The following is a 24,560-nucleotide window of genomic DNA, read 5'->3' as shown; positions in this document are numbered from 1 at the left end:
GATCTTGACGGATTTGGTGTCCTTTCTCCTGGCTGTGAGCAAAAAGTCCTTGATTTCCTCGATTTTGTGAGGCAATGCTACAGGGAGGGGCACAGGGGAGTGCGTGGCTGGCACAGCAGGCGGCCAGAAGGGAGGACAGAAAAGCTGATTTTATTACGGCAGCGGGACAGGACCCGGCAGCGGGACAGGACCCGTGGGCAGAAGGATCCGCACGGGGGGTCCTGAGGAGCGACCCATTATATACTTTCAAGTTGGGAGGGGGTTGGGGATAGCGTTAAGTCTCTAAGGAATTTTTGGAAACAAGGTTTCCAGGACCTTGAGGGGGGCTAGCTATTGTTAGGAGAAGGTCATCTATTACTGTCTAATAACACCTGTCATGAGACCCTTCGGATGTGTATCAGTGGGTCATATGCTCAGGGGATGATTGCCTACATACATCTTGGGGGAGCGGCGGGTAGAGATAAGGGAAGTTTCCAAAGACATTTTTATATGTTAAAGTAGACTCACAGGATCCTGGGGGGTCGGGATGGATAATATTAAGCTAAGATTGCCTTTTGCCCTTAGCAAAGTATTAACATCGAGGCAGCTGAGTCCCTAGAGGAATGCCACTTTTCCTGTTTCAAGGACTTGTCAATGGGCTGTAAGTGGTAAAGAAATTTTTCTTTTGCCTTTGCATCCCACATCACAGGCATATGCATTTGGTTGCAGGTCTGGATACAAATGTGCCTCCGTTATCTGCTTGGTGTGTGACCTTGGGCTTGTCATTTTATCTCTGACCCCCTTTGCTGGAGGGAGACCCATGTGGGACTAGGGCAGACACAAGTCTGTGGCCTGTCCTGCAGTTATCAGCCGTGGGACAAAATTCTGATTTGTTGATAACCATTGTCAACCCTCTCATTTCCTTTTGTCAATGATTGCTCAAGAGGAGGTCTTGCACATAATGGGGAAATTTGCCTGGAGGCCTCTGGGAAAACTTTCTTCCCTTGATAAAAGAAATCCTGAAAGACAACCTTTTCTTTTCTTCCCTCCCTTTGGCTGTGATCATCTGGAAGTGTGATGCTTGGAGTGGCTGTAGCCACTTCACGCCCAAGAGGGCCATTGTCCACGCACTGACCGCCGAACACAGAGACCTCAGGTCCTCCAACCATTAAACCTGATTTCTAGGGGCGCCTGGGTGGCTCGGTCGGTTAAGCGGGTAAGCGTCTGCCTTAGGCCCAGGTCATGATCCCCGGGTCCTTGCTCCCTCTGTCTGCCGCTCCCCCTGTTCGCGCCCTCTCTCCCTCTCTCTCTGACAAATAAATAAATAAATCTAAAAAAAAAAAAACCTGATTTCTAGTTTTGCTTTAAAAAAAGTCAAAATTAAACAAAAACTGGTTTAAACCACTTTTGTCAGGTTGTGATTTGCTTCTGGGTTTTTTTGTATTTTGTAGGGTTTTTGTTTTGTTTTGTTTTGTAACTTGCAGTCGAAAGATTCTTTGCTTCTTTGTCTTTCCCGGTGGCCAGAGCTGATTACAGCCAAGGAGAGTCCCTGACTCCAGTAGCCAATTGAATTGCTGACCAGTAACTGGGCCCCAAAAGGGTAGGCCAGATTTTTATCTTAGATTTGCATCTGAAGGGAAAGGACAGGTAAACAGCCATTATTATGAGGTAAACTAAGCCAGAGGCCCTCCTGAAGAGCCTGAGGCCTAGCGAGGTAAACATAACACATCATTAGTTAAGTATTGTTATTTTTTAAATAACTTAATGAATACACATTTGGTTAATTGTTGTGATTTCTAATTCTATAAACATTGATGGGTGTGACCCACATTAACTAAGGCCCCTTGGGAGGGGGTCCTCGTGGAGGAGGGTCAAGAGGTCTCAGGACTAAAAAGTCCACGAGCGATGTTTGGCACTTAGCAAGCTGATGTGAGACTTGGTTAAATAATAAAATAAGCAACAGATCTGCTCCTGTTGCAGCTTCTCTCTCAAAAGAGCTTATTTTGGGGGGAGGGTGGTGCACCTGGAGAGGCCTTGGAAGCTCTGCACCCTTCCCTAGGCCTGGTCCTCTGCGTCTCATCATCTGGCTGTTTCTGGGTTATAGCCTGTTACAATCACCCAGTGATCTAGAGCTAATCTGGGATCCCACGTTTCCATACTTGTCATGGCTGCTTACCCTCCTCCTATGTGGGGAAGGTCCTCCAGCTTTTCTTTCTTTCTTTTTTTTTTTTAAAGATTTTATTTATTTATTTGAGAGAGAGAGAAAGCACATGAGAGGGGGGAGGGTCAGAGGGAGAAGCAGACTCCCCGCCGAGCAGGGAGCCCGATGCGGGACTCGATCCCGGGACTCCGGGATCATGACCTGAGCCGAAGGCAGTCGCTTAACCAACTGAGCCACCCAGGCGCCCTTCTTTCTTTCTTTTTAAAAGATTTATTTATTTATTTGAGAGAGAGAGCGTGTGAGAGCAGTGGGGGAGGGGCAGAGGGAGAGGAAGAGCGAGAATCTCGAGCAGACTCCTCGCTGAGCCTGGAGCCCGACACAGGGCTCGATCCCACGACCCTGAGATCGGGACCTGAGCCGAAATCAAGAGTCCAGTGCCTAACCTACTGAGCCCACAGGCGCCCCTCCTGCATCTTTTCTGATCTTTCATGACCTGAATAGTCGTGAAGAATAATGGTAAGAAGAAAGGCAAGAACATACGCCCAGGGTCTGTTAAATCAGCGGCTCAACCATCCACGGATGTTGGTCAGCTTCTTGGCCATGCTCTTCCCTTTCTGGGGGCGATTCTGTTGTCCTCAGAGAAGCAGCAAAGGCTCTTTTATCATGCCCATCTGTCTTCATTCAACACTGAGATTCCCAAGACATACCTCCCACGCCTCAGTGACCAGAATGGGCCACATCCTCAAAGCTGAAAAGGAGGCTGGCAGCTTCCCATTTGCCACAAGGCTCGGACCAACTGTCACTGCCGGAAGGAGGCTGGGGTCCGGCCGCCATGATGTCTCAAACTGCGCATAGGGCTACCTGCTCACACTAAGGCTGGTGGCTGGATGGAGCTACCACTAGACTGCTAAAAACTAAAACACAAAACTGCTAAAAAAGAGACACGAGGTCCAACAGGGAATCACTTGTGCAAAGCCAAGCCCCACATCACCAGAGACTTGACATCCAGCTAAACCAAGGTACACTTTCAGCCTCTTTCAGGAATGGCATCTTAAACCATCTGAAATCACCTCATCAGCCCTCATGAGGCCACCTGCCTGGTATAACCGCTGCCATCCCCTAAAGGAAGGGGCCCTTGCCACAAGCAATCCACTTTTTGCTAATATAACATCATTGTCCCCAGTCCCTCTGCCTGTAAAAGTCTTTCATTTTGCACACCTCCTTGGAAATCCTACCTACCTGCTAGATAGGGGTGCTGCCCCATTCAGGAATCCTTGAATAAAATAAATAAGATATTTAGAAAAAAAATAGGGGCGCCTGGGTGGCTCAGTCGGTTAAGCATCTGCATTCAGCTCAGGTCATGATCCCAGGGTCCTGGGATCAAGTTCCACCTTGGGGTCCACGCTGAGCGGGGCATCTGCTTCTCCCTCTCCCTCTGCCCCTCTCCCCCGCTCTCTCTCTCTCTCTCTCTCACTCAAGTAAATAAATAAAATCTTAAAAAAAAAAAAAAAGAGGACAGGGCTGCCCTCTTGGCTCTCATGTTCCAACGGGGTGGGGGTGGGGGTGAGAGGAAACATAACATTGGTAAATGTGGTTCTCACAGTCCCTTCCTTGGGTTGCATTGATTGCTAGATGGGTTCAGAGAACCCAGAGAAACGTTCCTTACTAGATCACTGGTTTATTATAAAAGGATATAACCCAGGAACGGCCAGATAAGGCACGGGGAAAGGGCACGGAGCGTCCGTGTTCTCTCCGGCGGTGACACTGTCCCCAAAATGGGCACAAGCACAAGGTGGAGGGAGGGGCAGAGGGAGAAGGAGACAGAGGAAGCGGACTCTCGGCCGAGGGAGCCTGATTGGGGGATAGATGGTCCCATGACCCGGAGAGCATGATCCCAGCGGAAATCAAGAGTCAGGACCCTTAACCGACTGAGCCACCCAGGTGCCCCTTGCCGAACCCTGTTAGAGTTCATTTCAGACATCTTCAGCCCTCTCCCCTCCAGTTTGTGTCTTCCAACAATGCCACGCATAATGAAATCAACGATTCCCTAATATCATTTAATTGCCCGTGGCAGGTGGATTTGGAGCAGCCACCTGAAGCAGGTGAGGGATGAGCCACGTGGGTGTCTGGGGGAAGAGTATTCCGTGCAAACAGCCAGTACAAGGGCCCGGAGGCTCGAAGGTGCCATCGGTTTTCCAGGAACTGTAAAGCAGGTGTGGCCAGAACAGAGTCAACGAGCCACGGCGAGACGGTGAGGTGTGCGCGCAGACAGGAAAGGGGCCAGATATTCCAAAGAGTTGCGGGCACTGAGGCTTTTCTAGGAATGAGCCTGGAGTCACGAAGAGTTCCCAGCAGAAAAGGAACATGACCTTCCGTAAGTGGGAACGGGCGCCATCTGGCGGCCGTGTGGGGAACAGACTGAGGGAGGAGAGGATGGAAGCCGGGACTTCCCGCCAGCGGGGGGAGGCTGCAGGACCGTGGTGGTAACTGTGGGAGGAGCAAAGAGTGATGGGATTCTGATGCATTCTGAAGGTCAGACCAACGGGTCAGACGGATATTATGAGATCACACCCCAACCAGCCAGGTATGAGATGAGAAAGAGAAATAAAACAGGACTTCTTTCCCTTAATGCTGTTTTGCGTGGTTATAGTTTGCCATTGAATGTACCTCAGTTTATTACCCATTCCCACTGATAATGAACCTCTGGGTCCATGATTCTGACCCCAATTCCGATGTGGTTTCCAACACCACCAAGCAATTCTCCAACAGCAGCTGGGGGTCCTGCAGTTTAACTCAAGGCCCGATGAAGAGAACGCCAGATCCTTCAGGGTAAGGGTTCAGTCCTGCAAGCCTGCTCCATGCCCCCCTACTTCAAATATCAGTTCCAATTCCAGCTTCTGACCCATGAGCTACAGATCACAGGTTCCCACAATCCCTTCCCTGGACTGGATTAATTTGCTAGAGTGGTTCACAGAACCCAGAAAAATGTTCGTTACTAGATCAATGGTTTATTATAAAAGGATATAACTCAGGAACAGCCGGATAAGGGCATGGAGCTTCCGTGTTTTCTCCAGCGGTGCCACAGTCCCCAAATTTCCAGCAGCTCATCCACCTGGGAGCTCTCTGAATCCCGTCCTTTTGAGTTTTATGGTCACTTCATTACACAAACATGACTGATTAAATAACTGGCCATTGGTCATGAACTCAACCTCCAATTGCTCTCCCCTTCCCTGTGGTCAGGGGGAGGGATTGAAAGTTTTAACCCTCTAACCACAGGGTTGGTTAGGTTAAACAACGAGCCCCCACACTTAAGTGCCTTCCAAAGTCAGCATACAAATGCAAATGTAGTTGAAAAGGGTTTGTTAGGAGTATCAAGAGACCTGGACTGAGTCAGTTAACTGTCTACCTTTTGCTCAGGTCAAGATCCTGGGATTGAGTCCCGCATGGGGCTCCTTGCTCAGCAGGAAACCTGCTGCTTCCCCTGCTTGTGCTTTCTCTCTCTGACAAATAAATAAATAAATAAATAAATAAATAAATAAATAAACAATCTAAAAAAAAAAAAAAAAAGACAGGAGCACCTGGGTGGCTCAGTCAGTTAAGCGTCTGCCTTCAGCTCAGGTCATGATCCCGGGGTCCTGAAATCGAGCCCTGCATCAGGCTCCCTGCTCAGCAGAAAGTTTGCCTCTCCCTCTTCTCCCTGCCCATGCTGTCTTCTCTCTCTCAAATAAATAAATAAATCTTAAAATAAAGAAAGAAAGAAAGAAAGAAATGGGAATAAAGAAAACCCCATCAACCCAACAGAAAGAAGGAATGGAAAAAATAATTCGCTGAATAGACTCCAAATGGCTCAAAGATTTCAATGTAAAATATGAAACCTGTAAGAATGAGAAGCAAACATTGGAAAGTTCCTTTCTAACCTGGGTGTGGAGAAAGCCTTTAAACTGTGACTCATAATCCTGAAGCCATTAAAAAAAAAAAACACTGATGCATTTAAATGGGCGAATAGGATCAAACATTCTTCTTTCTTTTTTGTTTCTTTTTGAACAAATAGTCCTAAGGCCCTTGGGTGGGGCAGGTAAGGTCAGTTTATGGGGGAACAATGGCCCAGAATGGGGTGTCATGACCTTGGTGGGGTGGGGAGGGCTCAGCACAGTGGGGAGCGCCCAAGGGGTTTTTGCTGGGTGGGGGTCCAGCTGGTTTGGAAGCAGAAGCCCAAGGTAGGTGCTGAGGGTTTGGGTGGGGGCAGAGGAGAGGAAGGGTAACAGACAGGGGAATTGATCAAAGAAGTCTATTTCTTTTTTAAGATTTTCCTTTTTTTAGGTAATCTCTACACCCAGTGTGGGGCTCAAACCTACAACCCTGAGATCGACAGTCGCCGGACTGAGCCAGCCAGATACCCTGATCAAAGAGGTCTATTAAGGAAAATAGATGTTGATGTCTTGTGGGGCGAGGAGCGAAAGGTCAAGAGAGAATTCCCCAGGGCGCCTGGGTGGCTCAGTTAGTTAGGTGACTGCCTTCGGCTCAGGTCATGATCCTGGAGTCCCGGGATCGAGTCCCGCAACGGGCTCCCTGCTCAGCGAGGAGCCTGCTTCTGCCTCTGGCCCTCCCCCGTCTCATGTGCTCTCTCTCTCATTCTCACTCTCTCAAAAGAAATAAATCTTTTAAAAAAAGAGAGAGAGAGAGAATTCTCCAGGGGCTCCTGACTGGGTCAGCCGGTGGAGCATGGGACTCTTGATATTGGGGTCGTGAGTTCCAGCCCCACGTTGGGTGCAGAGGTTACTTAAATAAAAATTGGGGGGGGGGAAAGGCTAATAAATTAAAGTTAAAAAGAAAAGAAAAGCGTCGCCTGGGTGGCTCAGTCGCTAAGTGTCTGCCTTCAACTCAGGCCTGATAGAGCCCAGCATCGGGCTCCCTGCTCGGCGGGAAGCCTGCTTCTCCCTCTCCCACTCCCCCTGCTTGTGTTCCCTCTCTCACTCTCTCTCTCTCTCTCTGTCAAATAAATAAATAAAATCTTACAGAAAAAAAGAAGAAGAAGAAGAACCCAAAAGGCCTGGGGTCTGGAGAGTTCTGGGCTGGTGAGCACATGGAGGTCTGGGAGAGAGTGGCACAGAGGCTCCTCACTTTTTCCCCAGACCTCACCCTATGTATCTCTTCATCAGGCTGTTGATTCATATTCTTTATCATATCCTTTCATGAACGGATAAACATAAGTGTTTCCCTGAGCCACCCTAGCAAATTAAAAGCGTCACAGAGGAGGTTGTTGGAAACTCCAATCTGTAGTGGGTGGGTCCAGACCACAGCCTAAGGTTTATGTAGACTGTTGTCTGCAGTGGGGGGCGGAGGGCCGTCTGAGCCTGTGGAATCCGATGCTCCCTCTGGGTAGAGAGTGTTGGAATTGAGTTGAATTCTTGGGCACGAGCAGGGATTGCTTGGTGTTGTGTGAAGGGCGAGAAAGGGCCCCCCCCCCCCGCCACTGCCCTGGAATTTGGGAACACCTCTAAAGAGTTGGTGTCAGCAGACTCCTCCTCACACTATATCCTTTTCTTTCTTTTTTTAAAGTATGGAAATGTGTGGGCTTTTTTTTTTAATGTTTTATTTATCTATTCATGAGAGTCAGAGAGAGAGGCAGAGGCAGAGGGAGAAGCAGGCTCCCCGCCTAGCAGGGAGCCCGATGCGGGACTTGATCCCAGGACCCTGGGATCATGACCTGAGCCGAAGGCAGACGCTTAACCATCTGAGCCACCCAGGCGCCCCACACTATATCCTTTTCATCTGGAGATTCAAATCTTTTGTTTTCTGAAAAGCTTTATTGGGTCACATCTTTTTTTTTTTTTTAAGATTTTATTTTTCAGCAATCTCTACACCCAAGGTGGGGCTCAAACTCAAAACCCTGAGATCAAGAGTAGTGTGCTCTACTGACTGAGCCAGCCAGGTGCTCCCATCTTTTAATTATAGCAGCCAAGTATGAACCATACGTGCTTCAGTCTCCTAATCTGTGAAATGGGGATATAATGTTGCTTTTATCTTTCAGGGATTTTCTGACAACATAATGAAATAATACTTTATTTTTGTATTTATTTATTTATTATTTTTTAAAAGATTTTATTTATTTATGTGACAGAGAGAGACACAGCGAGAGAGGGAACACAAGCAGGGGGAGTGGGAGAGGGAGAAGCAGGCTCCCCGCGGAGCAGGAGCCCGATGCGGGGTTCGATCCCAGGACCCCAGGATCATGACCTGAGCCAAAGGCAGACGCTCAACCAGCTGAGCCACCCAGGCACCCCTATTTTTGTATTTATTTTTATTTTTTAAAATTTATTTATTTTTAAAAGATTTTATTTATTTATTTGACAGAGAGAGACACAGCGAGAGAGGGAACACAAGCAGGGGGAGTGGGAGAGGGAGAAGCAGGCTTCCCGCTGAGTGGGGAGCCCGATGCGGGGCTCGATCCCAGGACCCTGGGATCATGACCTGAGCTGAAGGCAGATGCTTAACAACTGAGCCACCCAGGCACCCCAAAATAAAATTTTATTTTTTAAAATATTTTATTTATTTATTTGACAGAGAGAGAGAGCACAAGCAGGGGGAACGGCAGGCAGAGGGAGAGGGAGAAGCAGACTCTCCGCTGAGCAGGGACCCAATGCGGGATTCGATCCCAGGACCCTGGGATCATGACCTGAGCCGAAAGCAGATGCTTAACCGACTGAGCCAACTGGATGCCCCCCATTGTAATTTTTTATTCTACCTTCCGTGTCTCTTCTTCCATTTTCCATTTGTTTGTCTCTGTCAGTAACCTACTGAGTTCCACCTTCTAATCCATGAATTCTCCCTTTTGCTGTTTCTAATCTGCTGTTTGACTCTGCCCGTCAGCGTTTCGTTTCAATGACTATTTCATTTCTGTGTGTGTTTTATTCCCTCTAGAAGTTCTATTTGGTTCGTTTCCAAACCGGCCTGGTCTTTTAATAATGCCTTGCTTTTTCTCATTTCTCATCCTCTTTTTTTTTTTTTTTATGTTTTGTAGTTGTCAGTATTCGAGACCTTTTGCTTTGCTAGAAAGATAAGCTGTGATTTCAAAATTGACCAAGGGCTTTCAGTTGCCCTGAAACAGACCAGGTTTCTGGGTCAGCTGAGGAAAACAGAAGCCACTCCAGGTATTTCAAATACAGGGAGTTTATTAAAGGGAATTGGTTCTGTGAGCGCTGGGAGGCAGGAGGAGCAACCCGTGATCCCCGAGGTAGGAGACCGAGCCATTATCAGAACCAGTCAAACCCCTGGGACTGTAGGCACGAGAAGAAGTGGCGTCCTGCAGGATAGGACTCGTCCCTCTGGAGGCTGGGAGGGTGGGGATGCCCCAGGCCGCTGTCGCTCTGGCTTCCAGGAGGGTGTGGCCTGTGCGGGTGACACCTCGGTCTGAGGGGGCTGGAAATCTTCCTGCCCGAGCCGCTCGGCTGGCTGGTGCTAGAAATGCCAAGAGTAACCAGATGCTGGAGCCAGTTCTGCCCATGGCTGCTGGCACCATTCACGCTGGAGGTGGGGGGGGTCCTTTGCTCCTCTTCCTGCCTCCTAGTCTCCCGCCAGGGCCTCCCCGCCAGCCTTCTTGGTTGTCAACAGGGGTCACAGAATTGGGGGGGGGGTGAGCTTTATGTCAGAGAGACAGCAGTGCAGCCTCACCAGAACTCGCAGAGGGAAGGGCTCACCCTGAATGCATAAGAAAGAGGAGATGCTCCACATGCTTAACAGACAAGGGACCCAGAGTAAACAGCTGCTAAATCATCTCACCTCCCCGCCTATTAAAATAGTAGCACTCTTAGAACATGCTTTGCAGGCTGTGGCATGAAGACATGCCACTCTGAGCGAACAGCTGTGGGAAATAAATCAGGATCAGTAAAGTCAATTTCTTCTTTTTTTTTAATGTTAAATCACTTTTATTTATTTATTTTTTAAATGTTTATTTATTTATTTATTTATTCATCAAAGTCAGAGAGAGAGAGGCAAGGCAGAGGGAGAAGCAGGATCCCCGCCTAGCCGGGAGCCTGATGTGGGACTCGATCCCAGGATCCTGGGATCATGACCTGAGTGGAAGGCAGACGTTTAACTGACTGAGCTACCCAGGCGCCCCTGTTAAATCACTTTTTAAAATTTATATATTTATTTATTTATTTGAGAGAGAGAGAGAGAGAGAGTGGGGGCGTGCAGAGGGAGAGGGAGAGAGAGAAACTAAAGCAGACTCCCCGCTGAGCGGCGAGCCCTGAGATCATGACCTGAGACCCTGAGATCATGACCTGAGCTGAAATCAAGAGTCAGCCACTTAACGGATGGAGTCACTAGGTGCCCCCCAAAATCAATTTCTTAATCCATGTGATGGTGACAAAGTCTAACTGTCATGGAATTCGGGCGTGGTGGGAATTAACTTGGAAGGTAGCCAGGCTCATATCCTAGGATTGAATCTTCAACCCTCAAACTGTTAACTTCAGCTTGTGGATGATTGAAGCATACCTATAAGCAAGAAAAATCACAAGTAAGAAGTATCAGGACTGTGAAATCAAAATCTTGATCAGAATAGAGGTATTGAAGAAACATATTTATATCCAGGACACTGGCACATTTGTAACCAGTTAAATGTAAAGAAATTGATTTGCTGGTCCCTGTACTCCTATCTGTCTGTCCTTGAGATATTTAAGGTGTTTAGAAAAATCTCGTATATTTGACTTGCAAAAAATATGATCAAGCTTGTTATTACGGTCTTTTCTTCAAGGCACTTCACTCATTTAAGGGAATCTGAGATACCAGGCTTGTGGAAATTCATTGATTTACGTTTGCAATGTTCAAATGTTTGGAAAAATCTAAAATTGTGAAATGCACAAGCTTGCTATTTTTAGCTGTGGAAGTCGTCAGCTAATATTTAGAGGAAAGTGGATTGCTTAAAAATTCATTAATCATTACCAAAGAAACAAATAGTTGTGAATATTTGTGTCCATCCATAAAAGCTTTTCTGACATTAAAAGACCTCACCACAGTCTTCTCAACAAATGATGCTCATTTGTTCTGCATGTCCACACGCCAAAGAATGAAGTTGGATCCTTACCTAACACCACATGCAAAAATTAACTCAAATTAAATCAGCGACCTAAACGTAAAGACCCAAATTATAAGGCTCATAGAAGAAAACGTGGCGGGGGTGGGGTGGGGTGGAGGGGGGCAGCGTTGTGACATTGGATTTGGCAATGATTTCCTGGATATTACACCAAAAACACAGGCAACAAGAGTAATAATAGAAGAATAGGACTGTATCCAAATTAAAAACCTTTGTGCATCAAAGGAGACAGTCAACAGAGTCAATCCACAGGATAAAAGAATATTTGCAAATCATATATCTGATTAGGGACTTATGTGTATCTATACAGCTTTCTATGATGTCCACTCATATTGATGAGTTTGCAAAATCAAATGCTAATCTCTTCCAGAAATACACTCATGGACGCACCCAGACATACTGTCTTACCATCTCTCTGGGTATCCCTTTGTCCAGTCAAGTTGACCCATACAGTGGAATACTATTTAACCATAAGGGATACTTTGACACATTCTACAACACTTTGGATGAACTCTGGAAACATTATGCTGGGTGAAGTAAGACACTCACACACACAAAAATACTCTATGATTCCACTGATGTATCTAAAGTGGTAAAATTCATAGAAACAGGAAGTAGATGGTGGTGGCCAGGGGCTGGGAGAAGGAGGGTATGGGGAGTTGTTTAATGGGTACAGAGGTTGAATTTTGCAAGATGAAAAAGTTCTGGGGACTGGCTACCCAACAATGTGAATACGTTCAATACTGCTAAACTGTAGACTTAAAAATGGTTAAGACAGTGCATATTTGATCATAATAATAATAAAAAAAGATTTCAAACAACCTTTTTTCTCTGAAAGCTTTACAATCTAAAGTTATTGGGGTGCCTGGGTGGCTCAGTTGGTTAAGCGACTGCCTTCGGCTCGGGTCATGATCCTGGAGTCCCGGGATCGAGTCCCGCATTGGGCTCCCTGCTCAGCGGGGAGTCTGCTTCTCTCTCTGACCCTCTTCCCTCTCGTGCTCTCTATCTCTCATTCTCTCTCTCTCTCATTCTCTCTCTCTCTCAAATAAATAAATAAAATCTTAAAAAAAATGTTTAAAAAAAAAAAACAATCTAAAGTTATTGCAGGGTTGGGGCTCCTGGCTGGCTCAGTTGGTGGAGCCTTCGACTATTGATCGCTGAGTTGTGAGTTTGAGCCCCGCGCTGGGTGTAGAGATGACTTAAAAATAAAATATTTAAAAAAATAAAATAAAATTATTGTAGGGTGGGACGGGGTGAGACAAGGCTGTTTAGTCCTGCTGTTCAATGTCCTTGCTTCCTTCCATCCTTCCTTCTTTCTTTCCTTTTCTTCTTTCTTCTTCTTCCTTCTCCTCCTCCTTCTGCATCTTCTTCATCTTCTGTGAGGGAGGAGATCTGGAAATTTCTGTCCTCTCATAAGCTCATCTGTTTAGAAGGATGTTTGGAAAGAGGCGAGATAACAATGGGGTTGCAGCGGGGATTTTTTTTCCGCAGGGGTAGCTTTTACCTGATATAATTTTGAACTTACAGAAAAGTTTCAAGACTCGTGCAAAGAACTCCATAGATGCTTTACCAGGCTCCCCAGTTCTCGCTGTTCCCGCCCCCTTTTGCTTTATCATCCGGTCACTATCTCTCTGTATTATTATATATTTACATTTCCAGAGGTATTTGAGAAAACACTGGAGGTACCACGCTCCTTTGTCCCTAAGTATTGCAGTATGTATTTGCTAAGAACAAGGACATTCTTTTTAATAACCACAATGCAATGATCCAAGTCAGAAAATTTCACATGGATCAATTACTACTATCTAATGCACGGAGCTCATTCAAATTTCTTCAGGTGTCTTACTCACAACTGGGATATCACCTGATTGCTCAAAGGACTGCCGCTGGCGTCCATTAATAGGAACATTTCCTCCGTCTTCCTCTTTCTCGACCTTGACTTTTTTGAAGAGTCAAGGCCAGTTGTTTGGCAGAAGGCCTCCTGACTGAAAATGTGTGCTGTCTCCTCACGATTAGATTCAGGTTGGGTGGCACGGTCTACTGATCTTCCCACCCCCACCCCCTCCAGCCCCATCCCCCCAAAACAACAACAGAAGCAAATCCAGGTACAGCAACTAGGACAGCAAAAACTCACAAATGACATCTTGCACAAAACCAGCTGACAACGGAGCCCCCACGGAGCCCTGAAATACAAGTGAGTGGGGGCTGAGCCAGTCCCAGTATAGGAAGAAAAGGAAACTAGCAAGCCTGGAAGTTTCCCCCCAGCCCCCACCCTTAGAGGAGAGGTTGCCTTCATAGCTGAGGACTTGGTGAGAGCAGTTAGAACAGCCGCACTCAAATAGTGTGTGTGTGTGTGTGTGTGTGTGTGAGTGTGTGTGTGTGCCCGCGCGCACTGGCTCACAGCTCCAATTAGTATAGTAGGGGGTGTCCAGATGATGGGAAGGTTGGAAGATGCTGGAGTGGGGGTCTGGGTCCCCTGAGATCTCACAGTTCCTCAGCAGAATCTCTCTCTTTTTTAAGTAGGCTCCACACCCAGCATGGAGACTGACATGGGGCTTGAACTCACAACCCTGAGATCAAGACCTGAGCTAACATTAAGAGTCCACTGCTTGGGGCTCCTGGGTGGCTCAGTCAGTTAAGTCTCTGCCTTTGGCTCAGGTTATGATCCCAGGGTGCTGGGACTGAGCATTGGGCTCCCCAGCTCAGCAGGATGTCTGCTTCTCCCTTTGCCTCTCCCCCTGCTTGTGCTCTCTCTCTCCCTTTCTCGTGCTCTCTCTCAAATAAACAAACAAATAAATCTTAGAGGAAAAAAAGAGTCCGCTGCTCAATGTCCACAATAGCCAAACTGTGGAAAGAGTCAAGATGTCCATCAACAGACGAATGGATAAAGAAGATGTGGTATATATACACAATGGAATATTATGCAGCCATCAAAAGGAATGAGATCTTGCCATTTGCAACGACGTGGATGGAACTGGAGGGTGTTATGCTGAGTGAAATAAGTCAATCAGAGAAAGACATGTATCATATGACCTCACTGATATGAGGAATTCTTAATCTCAGGAAACAAACTGAGGGTTGCTGGAGTGGTGGGGGGTGGGAGGGAGGGGGTGGCTGGGTGATAGACATTGGGGAGGGTATGTGCTGTGGTGAGCGCTGTGAATTGTGCAGGACTGTTGAATCACAGATCTGTACCTCTGAAACAAATAATGCAATATATGTTAAGAAAAAAAAGAAGAAGAAGATAGCAGGAGGGGAAGAATGAAGGGGAGTAAGTTGGAGGGGGAGACGAACCATGAGAGACAATGGACTCTGAGAAACACACTGAGGGTTCTAGAGGGGAGGGGGGTGGGGGGATGGGTTAGCCTGGTGATGGGTATTAAAGAGGGCACATTCTGCCTGGGGCACTGGGTGTTATGCACAAACAATGAATCACAGAACATTACATCAAAAGCTAATGATGTAATGTATGGTGATTAACATAACAATAAAAAATAAAAAAAAAAGAGTCCGCTGCTTAATGGACTGAGCCACCCAGGCCCCCCCCCCCCCCCAGAATCTCTCATTTGGAAGGAAAAAGCTCTGTGTTTTAAAAAAATGTTATTATTGAAATATAGTTGACATATAACATTGTATAAATTCAAGGAGCACCGCATGTTCATTTGATACATTTACATACTGTAATATGATTGCCATTATAGCAATAATGAGCACCTCTATCCTGTTACATAATTATCCTTTCTTTTTAGTGGTTGGACTAAGCTCTATTCTTGTGAAAATTAATGGAAGGAGAACCCAGATTGATTTTGGCCAGAACTCTGGGAGAAAAGATTCAGATACTGGTGGGGGAGGAAACAGATCTGTCTACACAATTTTGGAGAGGTTGATATACTGAGAGCTTATATATATATTTTTTCTTTTTTAAAGATTTTATTTTTAAGTAATCTCTACACCCAACTTGGGGCTCGAACCTACAACCTCTTGATCGCGAGATCAAGAGTCACATGCTCTTCCTACTGAGCCAGCCAGGTGCCCCAATAAGAGAGGTTTTAAATTATTTATTTATTTATTTATTTATTTATTTATTTTAAAGATTTATTTATTTGGGAGAGAGAGTGTGAGCAAGAAAGAGAGAGCACATGAGCAGGGGCAGAGGGAGAAGTAGACTCCCCACTGAGCAGGAAGCGGGGCTCGGGGCTGGATCCCAGGGTCCTGGGATCGGGCCCCACATCGGGACACCTGCTCCGCGGGAAGCCTCCTTCTCCCTCTCCCACTCCCCCCGTTTGTGCTCCTTCTCTCACTGTGTCTCTCTCTGTCAAATAAATAAATAAAATCTTTAAAAAAAAAAATTAGAATGAAACCTTAAAAAAAAAGAGGGCAATTTAGACACAGACACTTGGGCAAAAGGCCATATAAAGATGGAGATGGAGATTGGAGTGACGTGTCTATAAGCCAAGGGATGCCAAGGATTGCCAGTGACCACCAGAAGCTGGGAAGAAGCAAAGAAGTCTCCTCCCTGGGGCGCCTGGGTGGCTCAGTCGTTAAGTGTCTGTCTTCTGCTTAGGTCATGATCCCAGGGTCCTGGGATCGAGCCCCCCATCGGGCTCTCTGCTCTGTGGGAAGCCTGCTTCTCTCTCTCCCATTTACCCTGCCGTGTTCTCTCTCTGGCTGTCTCTCTCTGTAAAATAAATAAATAAAATCTTAAAAAAAAAAAAAAAAAGAAGAAGAAGAAGTCTCCTCCCTGAGAGCCTTTGGAGAGAGCCTGGCCCTGCCAACACCTTGATTTCAGACTTTTTTGCCCCAGAACCATGAGAGAGCAAATTTCTGTTGTTTTAGGTCACTCAGTTTGTGGTACTTTGTTATGGCAAGCCCTGGGGGGGAAATAATAGGCTCCCTGTTCCACCCTCCTGCCAGCTGGGGGCAACCACTAAGTTGATTTCTGTGTCTAGGAGTTTGTCTAGTCCCCAGAATTTTTTGATTCAAGAGGTCCGGGGTCGGGAATGTGCAAGTTCCCTTCCCAGACTGGCCCCCCAGGTGACTGCCAATTTCAAGGGCGAGATGCCGCTGTTCTTTGGGTGTGCTTCGCAGCTCCTCACTGACCACACTTTGCACCTCACCCTGTGGAACCTGCCAGAATTGAGTCTAGAAGCAGTGAGGGGTGATGGGGCAGATCTAGTGGGAGATCTTTCCTGAGGCAGGCGGACTCTTCTGACGAAGAACCTACATCTCCGGTGAAGCTCCCCCCGCCAGGAATGAAAACTCTCTTTCCGGTGACTTTTGTGGCATCTCGGCTTCTGCTTCCAGTGACAACGCTGTCCCCCACCTGAGCCAGCCTCTTGCCATCCGAGTGGAAAACCGTCTGTCCACGAGATGCAGACTTTCATCCGCTCTGGGCATTGAATCCCTTCTATGACCAGCCAGGACCTGCACTGATATCCCCGCCCTTCCACTGAGATGTTCCTCTCATTTGAATGTGGGGATTAAAAATGAAGGGTCCGAGACCACAACTCCCGAGAGGCTGCAGTAGAGAGTCAGACACCCGGGACCCAGAGGGCGCTGACCATAACCCCGGGGAGGTGTTGTATCTCCGTCCTCCCGTCTTTCCTCACCGGGAAATAAGCAATGTGGAAATCTAGGTGGTGGGAAGGGAGGGAGGACGGGCAACTCACTCACTGGGACTGGAGTCTGTGACAGTGGTTATACTCCCTAGTCCATAAGCACCTGGGTGGATGCATTTATTTTTTTTTAAGATTTTATTTCTTTATCTGAGAGAGAGAGAGAATGAGAGAGAGAGAGAGAGATCATGAGGGGGGGAGGGTCAGAGGGAGAAGCAGACTCCCCACCGAGCAGGGAGCCTGACGTGGGACTCGATCCCGGAACTCCAGGATCATGACCTGAGCCGAAGGCAGTCGCTTAACCAACTGAGCCACCCAGGCGCCCTGGATGGATGCATTTAGATCCTCAAGTGCTCCTCCTGAGAATCAGGACTCCCACTCTCCAGTCCTTCCCTCAGACCAGGGTTCCACGTTCCTCTTCCCCTGTTTTCCTGGGACCCAGGTGTCCAGATGTCCAGCTCTCTGATCCCTCAGGACCCAAGTGTCCCATCTAGGACCAATCAAACCCCTAGGATCCAAGAGTCCTTGCCCGCCCCTGAGGACCCAGATGTCATCCAAATCCTCGTGCTAAGTGGACCCAGAAAACTACATCTCCCATGAGGCTGTAGGTCTGTGGTGTCATTGTTTAAATGTTCCCCTGTTATTGAGGGACCCCAGAAAAATAGTTCCACAACACAAGCACGAAGTTGGGGGTGGGTGGGGGAGGCGGGGAGGTTAACAAGCCTTCTCCTGTCAAGGGGCAGGGATAGTCCAGAGTCCCTAGGGACACCTAAGCAGAGCAGAAAACTGAGGCCCAGAGGGCGATTGGGACATTCTCACAGCCTCCTGACAATGGGCGCAAGGGTTCTTGGGGTCAATGGGAGACAAGGCAGCGGGATCCCATATCCTCCCTCAAACACTCACTCGGGTCCTCCTCTCAGATTCTTTATTATCCCGAGTAAGAAAAATAAAATAATAAATAAGATAAATAACCCGATAAATAGAGGAGACCCCATAATAAACAGCCTGTGGCTTCAGGAAGTGTAGCTGGGACTTCGGCCCTGCGAAGGCCCCACCATGCTCAGGGGGTCCGAGGAGCCCACGTCGGGAGGCTGGGGGCCTGGGACCCCTGGAGGCTCCAGGGGGGCCGGAAGCAGGCCGGGCAGGGGCAGGAAGCGGGCGGGTCCCCGGGGCGCCAGGTCCCGGTATGGGGAGTTGCGGGGGGGCAGGCGAAGTGGGAGGCCGAGGGTCTCGGAGTGGTAGATGTTGTACCCAACCTCGAGAAGCAGTTCCCGGAAGCTGCAGGCTACGGGGTCGAAGTGGAGCTGAGGGGACAAGAAGAGAGATCGGAGATAGGGAATTCCTTCCCACCTTCCTGCTGCAGGACCCAGGCGTCTGGGCCCCCAGCACCCTCCTCCCTCAGACCCAGGCGTCCGGGCCGCCAGCTCTCTCTTCTTTCAGACCACAGAGTGCTCTCTTCCAACAGGATACAGGAGTCCAGACACTCCTAGGGAGCTGGGGGAGCCCCTCCTCCCTCAGATCCAGAGTCCAGGTCCCCAGCCCCCTCCTCCTCCGGGACAAGAACAACAGAAGCAGGCTCCTCCTTCCCCCCTGAGCAGTCCTGCAAGGCCCACCTCCCCGTCCCCACTTCACAGACAGAAATATTCCAGTCGAGGCTCTCTGAGTCCAGACAAGGGCGTCTGGCTTCCCCACAGGGCTCACGGTCACTTTACAGGCCATAGGTCCTCAGAGCGACCCTGCGCCCAGCGGGAACGGGACAGGTAGGAGCCCATGTGGCCACCAGGGGTTCCGAGTCACAAGACTCGGCCTCTTAGGCCACTCTGTCACTCACAGGCCTTGTGACTGGCGGCACGTGTGTCCCTGCGTAAGCCTCAGTTTCCTCTTGTAAACATTGACAAGGTCAGCTCCCACATGCAGGGGTGCTGGCGTGGTGTAGGCACGTGGAGAGCACAGGACCAATCCTGGCCCAGGCCACAGGTGCCAGATGTGGTACCCCAGATGGACAAAGGTGACATAAGGGGGGAGCACAAGGAGGGGGCCCCGGAAACTCACCGATCCATACAGTGTCCCATCCGGGCCCTGGCACAGGAACCTGGACGTTTTCACTCCCAAGATTTGAATGACCCCTGGCTTCAGGGCTTTCAACTCCAAGAGACCTGAGGGGAGAAAGTGGTCAGGGACCCAGAGGGCCTCTGCCCAGGCCCCTCTCTCTTAGACCCAGGAGTCCAGGCCCCCAGCCCCTCCTCCCTCAGACCCAGGACTGCAGGGCCTCAGCCCTCTCCCTCCTCAGACCCAGGGGTCCAGGCCTCCGGCCCTTCCTCCTTCAGACCAGGCCCTGGTCTACACACTCACTTTCGGGGCTCCGGCGGGCAGCCCCCACCACTGTGCCATCAGCCCTGATCTCTAGGTGGGCCTCTGTCTCCTGGGCATCGTCCGTGTAGAGGTACCGCTGTCGAACTTGGCCTCCAAATTGGAGGAGGGGGCTGGAGTCAGGGATAGGGTGTGCCCGGCAGGCTTCCAGCAAAAGGACAGCCAGCACAGGGACCCACAGCCCCAGGTGCTCAGACCTGGCCTCCTCCCAGCCCATCAATGGCTCACGTCCTCAGGCGAGATCTGGGGTCTGAGATTTGACCAGCGGAATGGTATAGATTCTGTTTCAGAGCCTGGCTGTCTGGGAGAGCAGATCCACGGATCGCTGCTTAGCTTGAACGCCTGGGTCCTCTCACACGTGGATTCCCAGCTGAACCGAATACCCAGGTCTCTTAGAATGGATGCAGGGGCTCCAAAATTTATATCCAGACAGACCTGCCCAATCACCTTCCCCACACCTGACCCATGATATTTGACCCACTTGGCAGCAGCTAGGATTCCACCGTGGCCCGATCAGGCTGAACGGATGACGCAATCAGGGGGTCCTTCCAGGTGGGGGCCGGGACTCCCGAGTCTGAGGAATCAGGGGGATAGGGGTCTGATGAACTGGGACCTGGGTGACAGGGGCTGGGGGCCAGGACCCCTGGAGTCTGAGGGAGGGGAGGGTTGTCGGGGGGAGGGGGCCTGGAAGTCTGACTCCCTGGCTGACGGGGATGCAGACTGCGTCCCATAACTGGAATTTCTGCATGTCACCTGAATTTCTAGGTCTCTGGGGTCACACGCTGACTGACGTTCCTTGATCATCAGGAAGGCAGTGAATGGCACATGACCAAAGCGTCCTCTGCTGGGACCGAGGCATCCTGACCTCAACCTCACCAGTCCAGCCCCGATGCTCCTCCTACACCAAACGTCCAGCCTCTCTCTCCTCCCTGATGCAATCCTGGTGTTTCTTTCACCAGAGAAGCTACCCCCAGGCCCAGAAAAGTGCTCTCAAAATAGCGTGGGGCAGGGAGGAGGGTGAGTCTCTTGACTCGGCGTTGGTGGCCCAGCCAGGCTCTGGAGGGGGAAATGAGAGGCAAGAGCCCAAAGGGAATGGGGGGGTGGGCAGTTTCCCGGAAACTAAAGGTACAGAGGCTGGCCACCTGGGGCTGAGGGAGGAGGGCACTAGAGGCCTGAACTTCTCTGTCTGAGGAGGGGGCTGGGGTTGGAAGTCCCCCGTCTGAGGAAGGGGAGGCCTGGGGGCCGGACTCCTGGGTCTGGAGACATTTAGGGTCAAATCTCTGGAGAGTGACGTCAAATTCCTGAGTTTGATTTATTGAATGCCCACGGTCACCCTGCTCTGGCCAGGGTGAGGGTGGGGGTGGGTAGGGCCACCTTGACGATGGGAACAGCCTCAGGTGTGCTGCAGAGTGGAGCCTTTGAACCCCAACCAGGAGGCTGGGAAGATAAACTGGCTTCCACTCCCGCTTGCTCCTTCCTGGGCTCCGGGGGAGAGCCTGCCTCCGGGAGGTGCCCGTCTAGAAAGGAGCTGTCAGGCGCCAGATCCACAGCTCTGTCTGTAGGAGAGGCTGGGGGCCGCGACTCTGGAATTTGCAGGTGCGCTGCGCGGACCTGGGGGATCAGAGGCCCTTGCTGGGCGCGGGGACACCTACGGCCGGAGGCTCCCACGTCTGGGACCCTGAGAGCTGGAGGAGGTTTTGCATCCGCTCCAGGAGCAGCCTGGCTAACAGGTTCTTCACCTCCACCGGGAGGACGAGGCAGAGGGCGGAGGATCTTCCTCCCCGCCCGGGCCTGCTGTCCGGGTCCTCCCTAGAGGCCGGGGAGTGGCCGGGCTCCGACCATCCAGGTACCCGGGCCGACTGTGAGCCCGGGCGCCGGAGAAGGGGGAGACATCGATGGACCCGAACACCTGGGTCCAGCATTGCGTCTGGGCGCTAGAAGTCCACGTCCACCGAAGGATACCGCTGCTGGAGGCCAGGTAGGCCAGCCCTGGAGAGCCCTGTGGCTGGCCGAGGCCGAGGAGGAGGGGGCTGGGCGCAGGGTCCCAGGTCTGGGGAGGGCAGGGGGCGGGGGCTACCACCCTAGCCTGGGGCCTCAGGACGGGGGCGGGGCTCCGCCTCGGACCTACCTGCCTCGCCCGGGAGGGGCGGAGGCTGCGAGCCTCGGAACCGCGCCCATCTCCTTTCTCTCTTCCCCGAGCCCTCGGAGCCAGTCGAGAGAAGCGGCATGGAGGGGAGGGCTGCTGAGCCTTGGGACCTGGAGTTCGGGGTTCCGGGGGCGGGCGGATGTGGGCTGCACTTGAGGACCGCGCGCTCCAGCCCCGCCAAGCCGACTGCAGATCTGCCATCCGCCAGGAGCTCAGGTGAGTGGGACTAGCGGATGCCTGGGACCCAGGAACTGCACCCCCAACCTCTCGCCCCTTAGGACCCCGGGAGTCTCCACCCCACCCGCAACTCCTGATCCTCCAGGAACCAAGATCCCTCATCCATTCCCAGCCTCCCCTGTTCTGCTTGGCCTGTCTGTTCCTGTCGCCTCCATGGTGAATGAAGGCTGCCCATCTCCTCCCCACCCCACCCCCACCACCCGGGTACACCTGAGAAGGGAGTTGGTGGAACATTGCCCAGTTTCAGTGGGCCTTCGGGGCCTGGGGAGCCAGATTCCAAGATGTGGAGATGAGATGCTGGATCCTAGACCCTGTCTTGGAAAGCACCATTTCCCATCCCCATCCCCTGAAATTCCAAGCCCCCTGCTTCTCCTCCCTCAGATCCAGGACCCTGATTCCCCTTCCCTCGGGACCCAGGAGTCTGAATCCTTAGTACCCTCCTCCCGCCCATCCTCTGCTCCCTGACATTCGTCCTCGGGCTCTGAGCACCTGCTAATCCTCCTTTCCTCCTGTGCAGCCATGTGGGCCCCCAGCCGACGGCAGCTCTGTCTGACCTTCCTGCTAGTCTGTGTTCTTTCAGCCGTCTTCTTCCTCCACATCCACCAAGACCTGTTTCACAGTGGCCTAGACCTGATTGCCCTGTGTCCAGACCGCCGCCTCCTGACACCCCCCGTGGCCATCTTCTGTCTGTCGGGCTCACCGATGGCCCCCAACACCTCCTTTCCCTGTCTCAAGCCCCCTGCCTCCCTCTCCGGAATCTGGACCATCTACCCAGAAGGCCGCTTCGGTAACCAGATGGGACAGTATGCCACACTGCTGGCCCTGGCCCAGCTCAACGGTCGGCAGGCGTTCATCCTGCCCACCATGCACGCCACCCTCGCCCCCGTGTTCCGCATCACCCTGCCCGTGCTGGCCCCCAAGGTGGACGGCCACACGCCATGGCGGGAGCTGCAGCTGCATGACTGGATGTCGGAGGACTATGCCCACTTGGAGGATGACTTTCTGAAGCTCAGGGGCTTCCCCTGCTCCTGGACCTTCTTCCACCATCTCCGCGCCCAGATCCGCCGCGAGTTCACCTTGCACGAACACCTGCGGCAGGAGGCCCAGGGTCTACTGAGCCAGCTCCGCTTGGGCCGCACGGGGGACCGCCCTCGCACCTTTGTGGGTGTCCATGTGCGCCGGGGGGACTACCTGCAAGTCATGCCCCATCGCTGGAAGGGTGTGGTGGCTGATCGCACTTACCTCCAGCAGGCTATGGACTGGTTCCGGGCCCGGCACGAAGCCCCCATCTTTGTGGTCGCCAGCAACGGCATGGCCTGGTGTCGGGAGAACATTGATGCCTCCCGGGGGGATGTAATCTTTGCTGGCGACGGGCAGGAGGGCTCGCCAGGGAAGGACTTTGCACTGCTCACGCAGTGCAACCACACCATCATGACCATTGGGACCTTTGGTTTCTGGGCTGCCTACCTGGCTGGTGGAGACACTGTCTACCTGGCCAACTTCACCCTGCCTAACTCCAGCTTCCTTAAGATCTTTAAGCCCAAGGCCGCCTTCCTGCCCGAGTGGGTGGGCATTAATGCAGACTTGTCTGCACTCCGGTCGCTGTCAGGGCCTTGAGCAGCAGGGAGACTTTGGAATTGCTGATTAGTCTTGGGCCAGCATTTATGCATCTCCAGAGGCCTGGCAGCTTGGAGAGAAAAGAGGGCTTTCTGTAGCTGTCTGAACATTCTAGAACCAGCAGAAGATCTTTCCCTGTTGGTTGGCAATGCCCAGAGAGGCTCATGTCAGTTCTAGAAGGCAATGCCTACCTGCTCTTCCCAGCCCATATCCAGAGTACATCTAGAAGGATGGCTGCACCCCAAGTACAGGCAACTCCCCCTTCTGATGTTGTCCCTGGTCTTTTCTAGAAGAGAGGTTCATCTCCAGGACTGAAGGAATTTGTGGGTATTCTAGAGCAAGCACTTACCAACTCCCCTTCTGTGTTTCTGCAGCCATTCTAGAGAGGGTCAATTCTAGTGCCTGTGAAGAATCCTGCAGGGCTCTTCCAGGGAGGATGGAGTTCTGGAATTCCAGGAGAATCTCAGGAAGGTACAATCTGAAGCTCAACGCCTCAACCACTGCCAGAAAGATTGGTGGAAGACAAACTATCTGTAGCTGCAAGCAGACCCGAAATCTGTCCAACCTCTTAGCCCCGGAAAAAAAAAGACCAAGACTCTCTTTTGAGCAGATAGGTGAAAACATGGGAGGTGGGGGAGGGGAATGGCTGTGAATTGCAGCAGCTTCTGGAGCAAAGTTTTACAGAAATGTAGGAACACTTTTTTTTTTTTTTAAGCTCAAAAACTGCCAAAGACAAGCACCCCAGAAGGTGGCTCTGAGTTAGGTCGCCTCTCCCAATTACAGACGTTTCCTCCTTTGCTGCAGGGCTGTGGGTGGGGGTGGGGGGGTGATGATGGGATTGATTTTCTGGAATTCAGCCGGCAGGAATGTTTCCTTTGGGCTTACAGAAAGCGGCTGGCCTTGTGTCCCTTGCCAACCCTTGTCTGCCCCCGATTTCACAGAACCACTAAATCTGGCTTCGAGTTTGAAAGAATCTGAGGATATTCAGACTCCAGACTGTTCTCAAACCCAGGCAGAAAGGAGCACAGAGTTTGGCCAAGGAGGATGGGATTCTGGACTCAGATTTCAGGAACCCCTTGAGGCTTTATGCCGCGGGTGAAGGTGGTGGCTAGCTTTATTGCAGACAACTCTGATCGCATCTCCTGTTTACCCAGAAGAATGCAGGCCCCTTTTTTAGTCTTCTCAGGGAGTTTTGAGGGATCATTCCCTATTCAGCTGCTCCAGGTGGGGAAGAGGGAGGTATGAATTAAAAGTCCACATCGCCAACTCCTGTGTCTGCAGGTTTTTTGGAGTCGTGTGTGTGTGTGTATGTGTGTGTAGGAGGAAAGGTTTGGAACTGCC

The 24,560-nt window shown here is 50.8% G+C and overlaps 2 protein-coding genes across 2 annotated transcripts; one reads left to right on the top strand and one right to left on the bottom strand.

Moving 5' to 3' along the window:
- Window positions 1-17,862: 17,862 nt before the first annotated feature.
- Window positions 17,863-19,436, bottom strand: FGF21 (fibroblast growth factor 21). The gene is made up of 3 exons (XM_028091380.2): window positions 19,202-19,436; window positions 18,902-19,005; window positions 17,863-18,153 (listed from the first exon to the last, which is right to left on the bottom strand). Exons 1-3 carry the CDS (start codon window positions 19,434-19,436, stop codon window positions 17,863-17,865), a joined length of 630 nt encoding a protein of 209 aa, XP_027947181.1.
- A 2,685-nt stretch (window positions 19,437-22,121) lies between these two features.
- FUT1 (fucosyltransferase 1 (H blood group)) lies at window positions 22,122-23,219 on the top strand. The gene has a single exon (XM_028091606.2). It carries the CDS (start codon window positions 22,122-22,124, stop codon window positions 23,217-23,219), a length of 1,098 nt encoding a protein of 365 aa, XP_027947407.2.
- Window positions 23,220-24,560: the final 1,341 nt, after the last annotated feature.

This window comes from Eumetopias jubatus, unplaced genomic scaffold, assembly GCF_037043125.1.
Source record: "Eumetopias jubatus isolate StellerSeaLion01/CBP00866 unplaced genomic scaffold, mEumJub1_p1.0 scaffold_10, whole genome shotgun sequence".
NCBI lineage: Eukaryota > Metazoa > Chordata > Mammalia > Carnivora > Otariidae > Eumetopias > Eumetopias jubatus.
The sequence above is the reverse complement of the archived record's forward strand: the minus strand, read 5'-3'. Positions and strand labels throughout refer to the sequence as shown.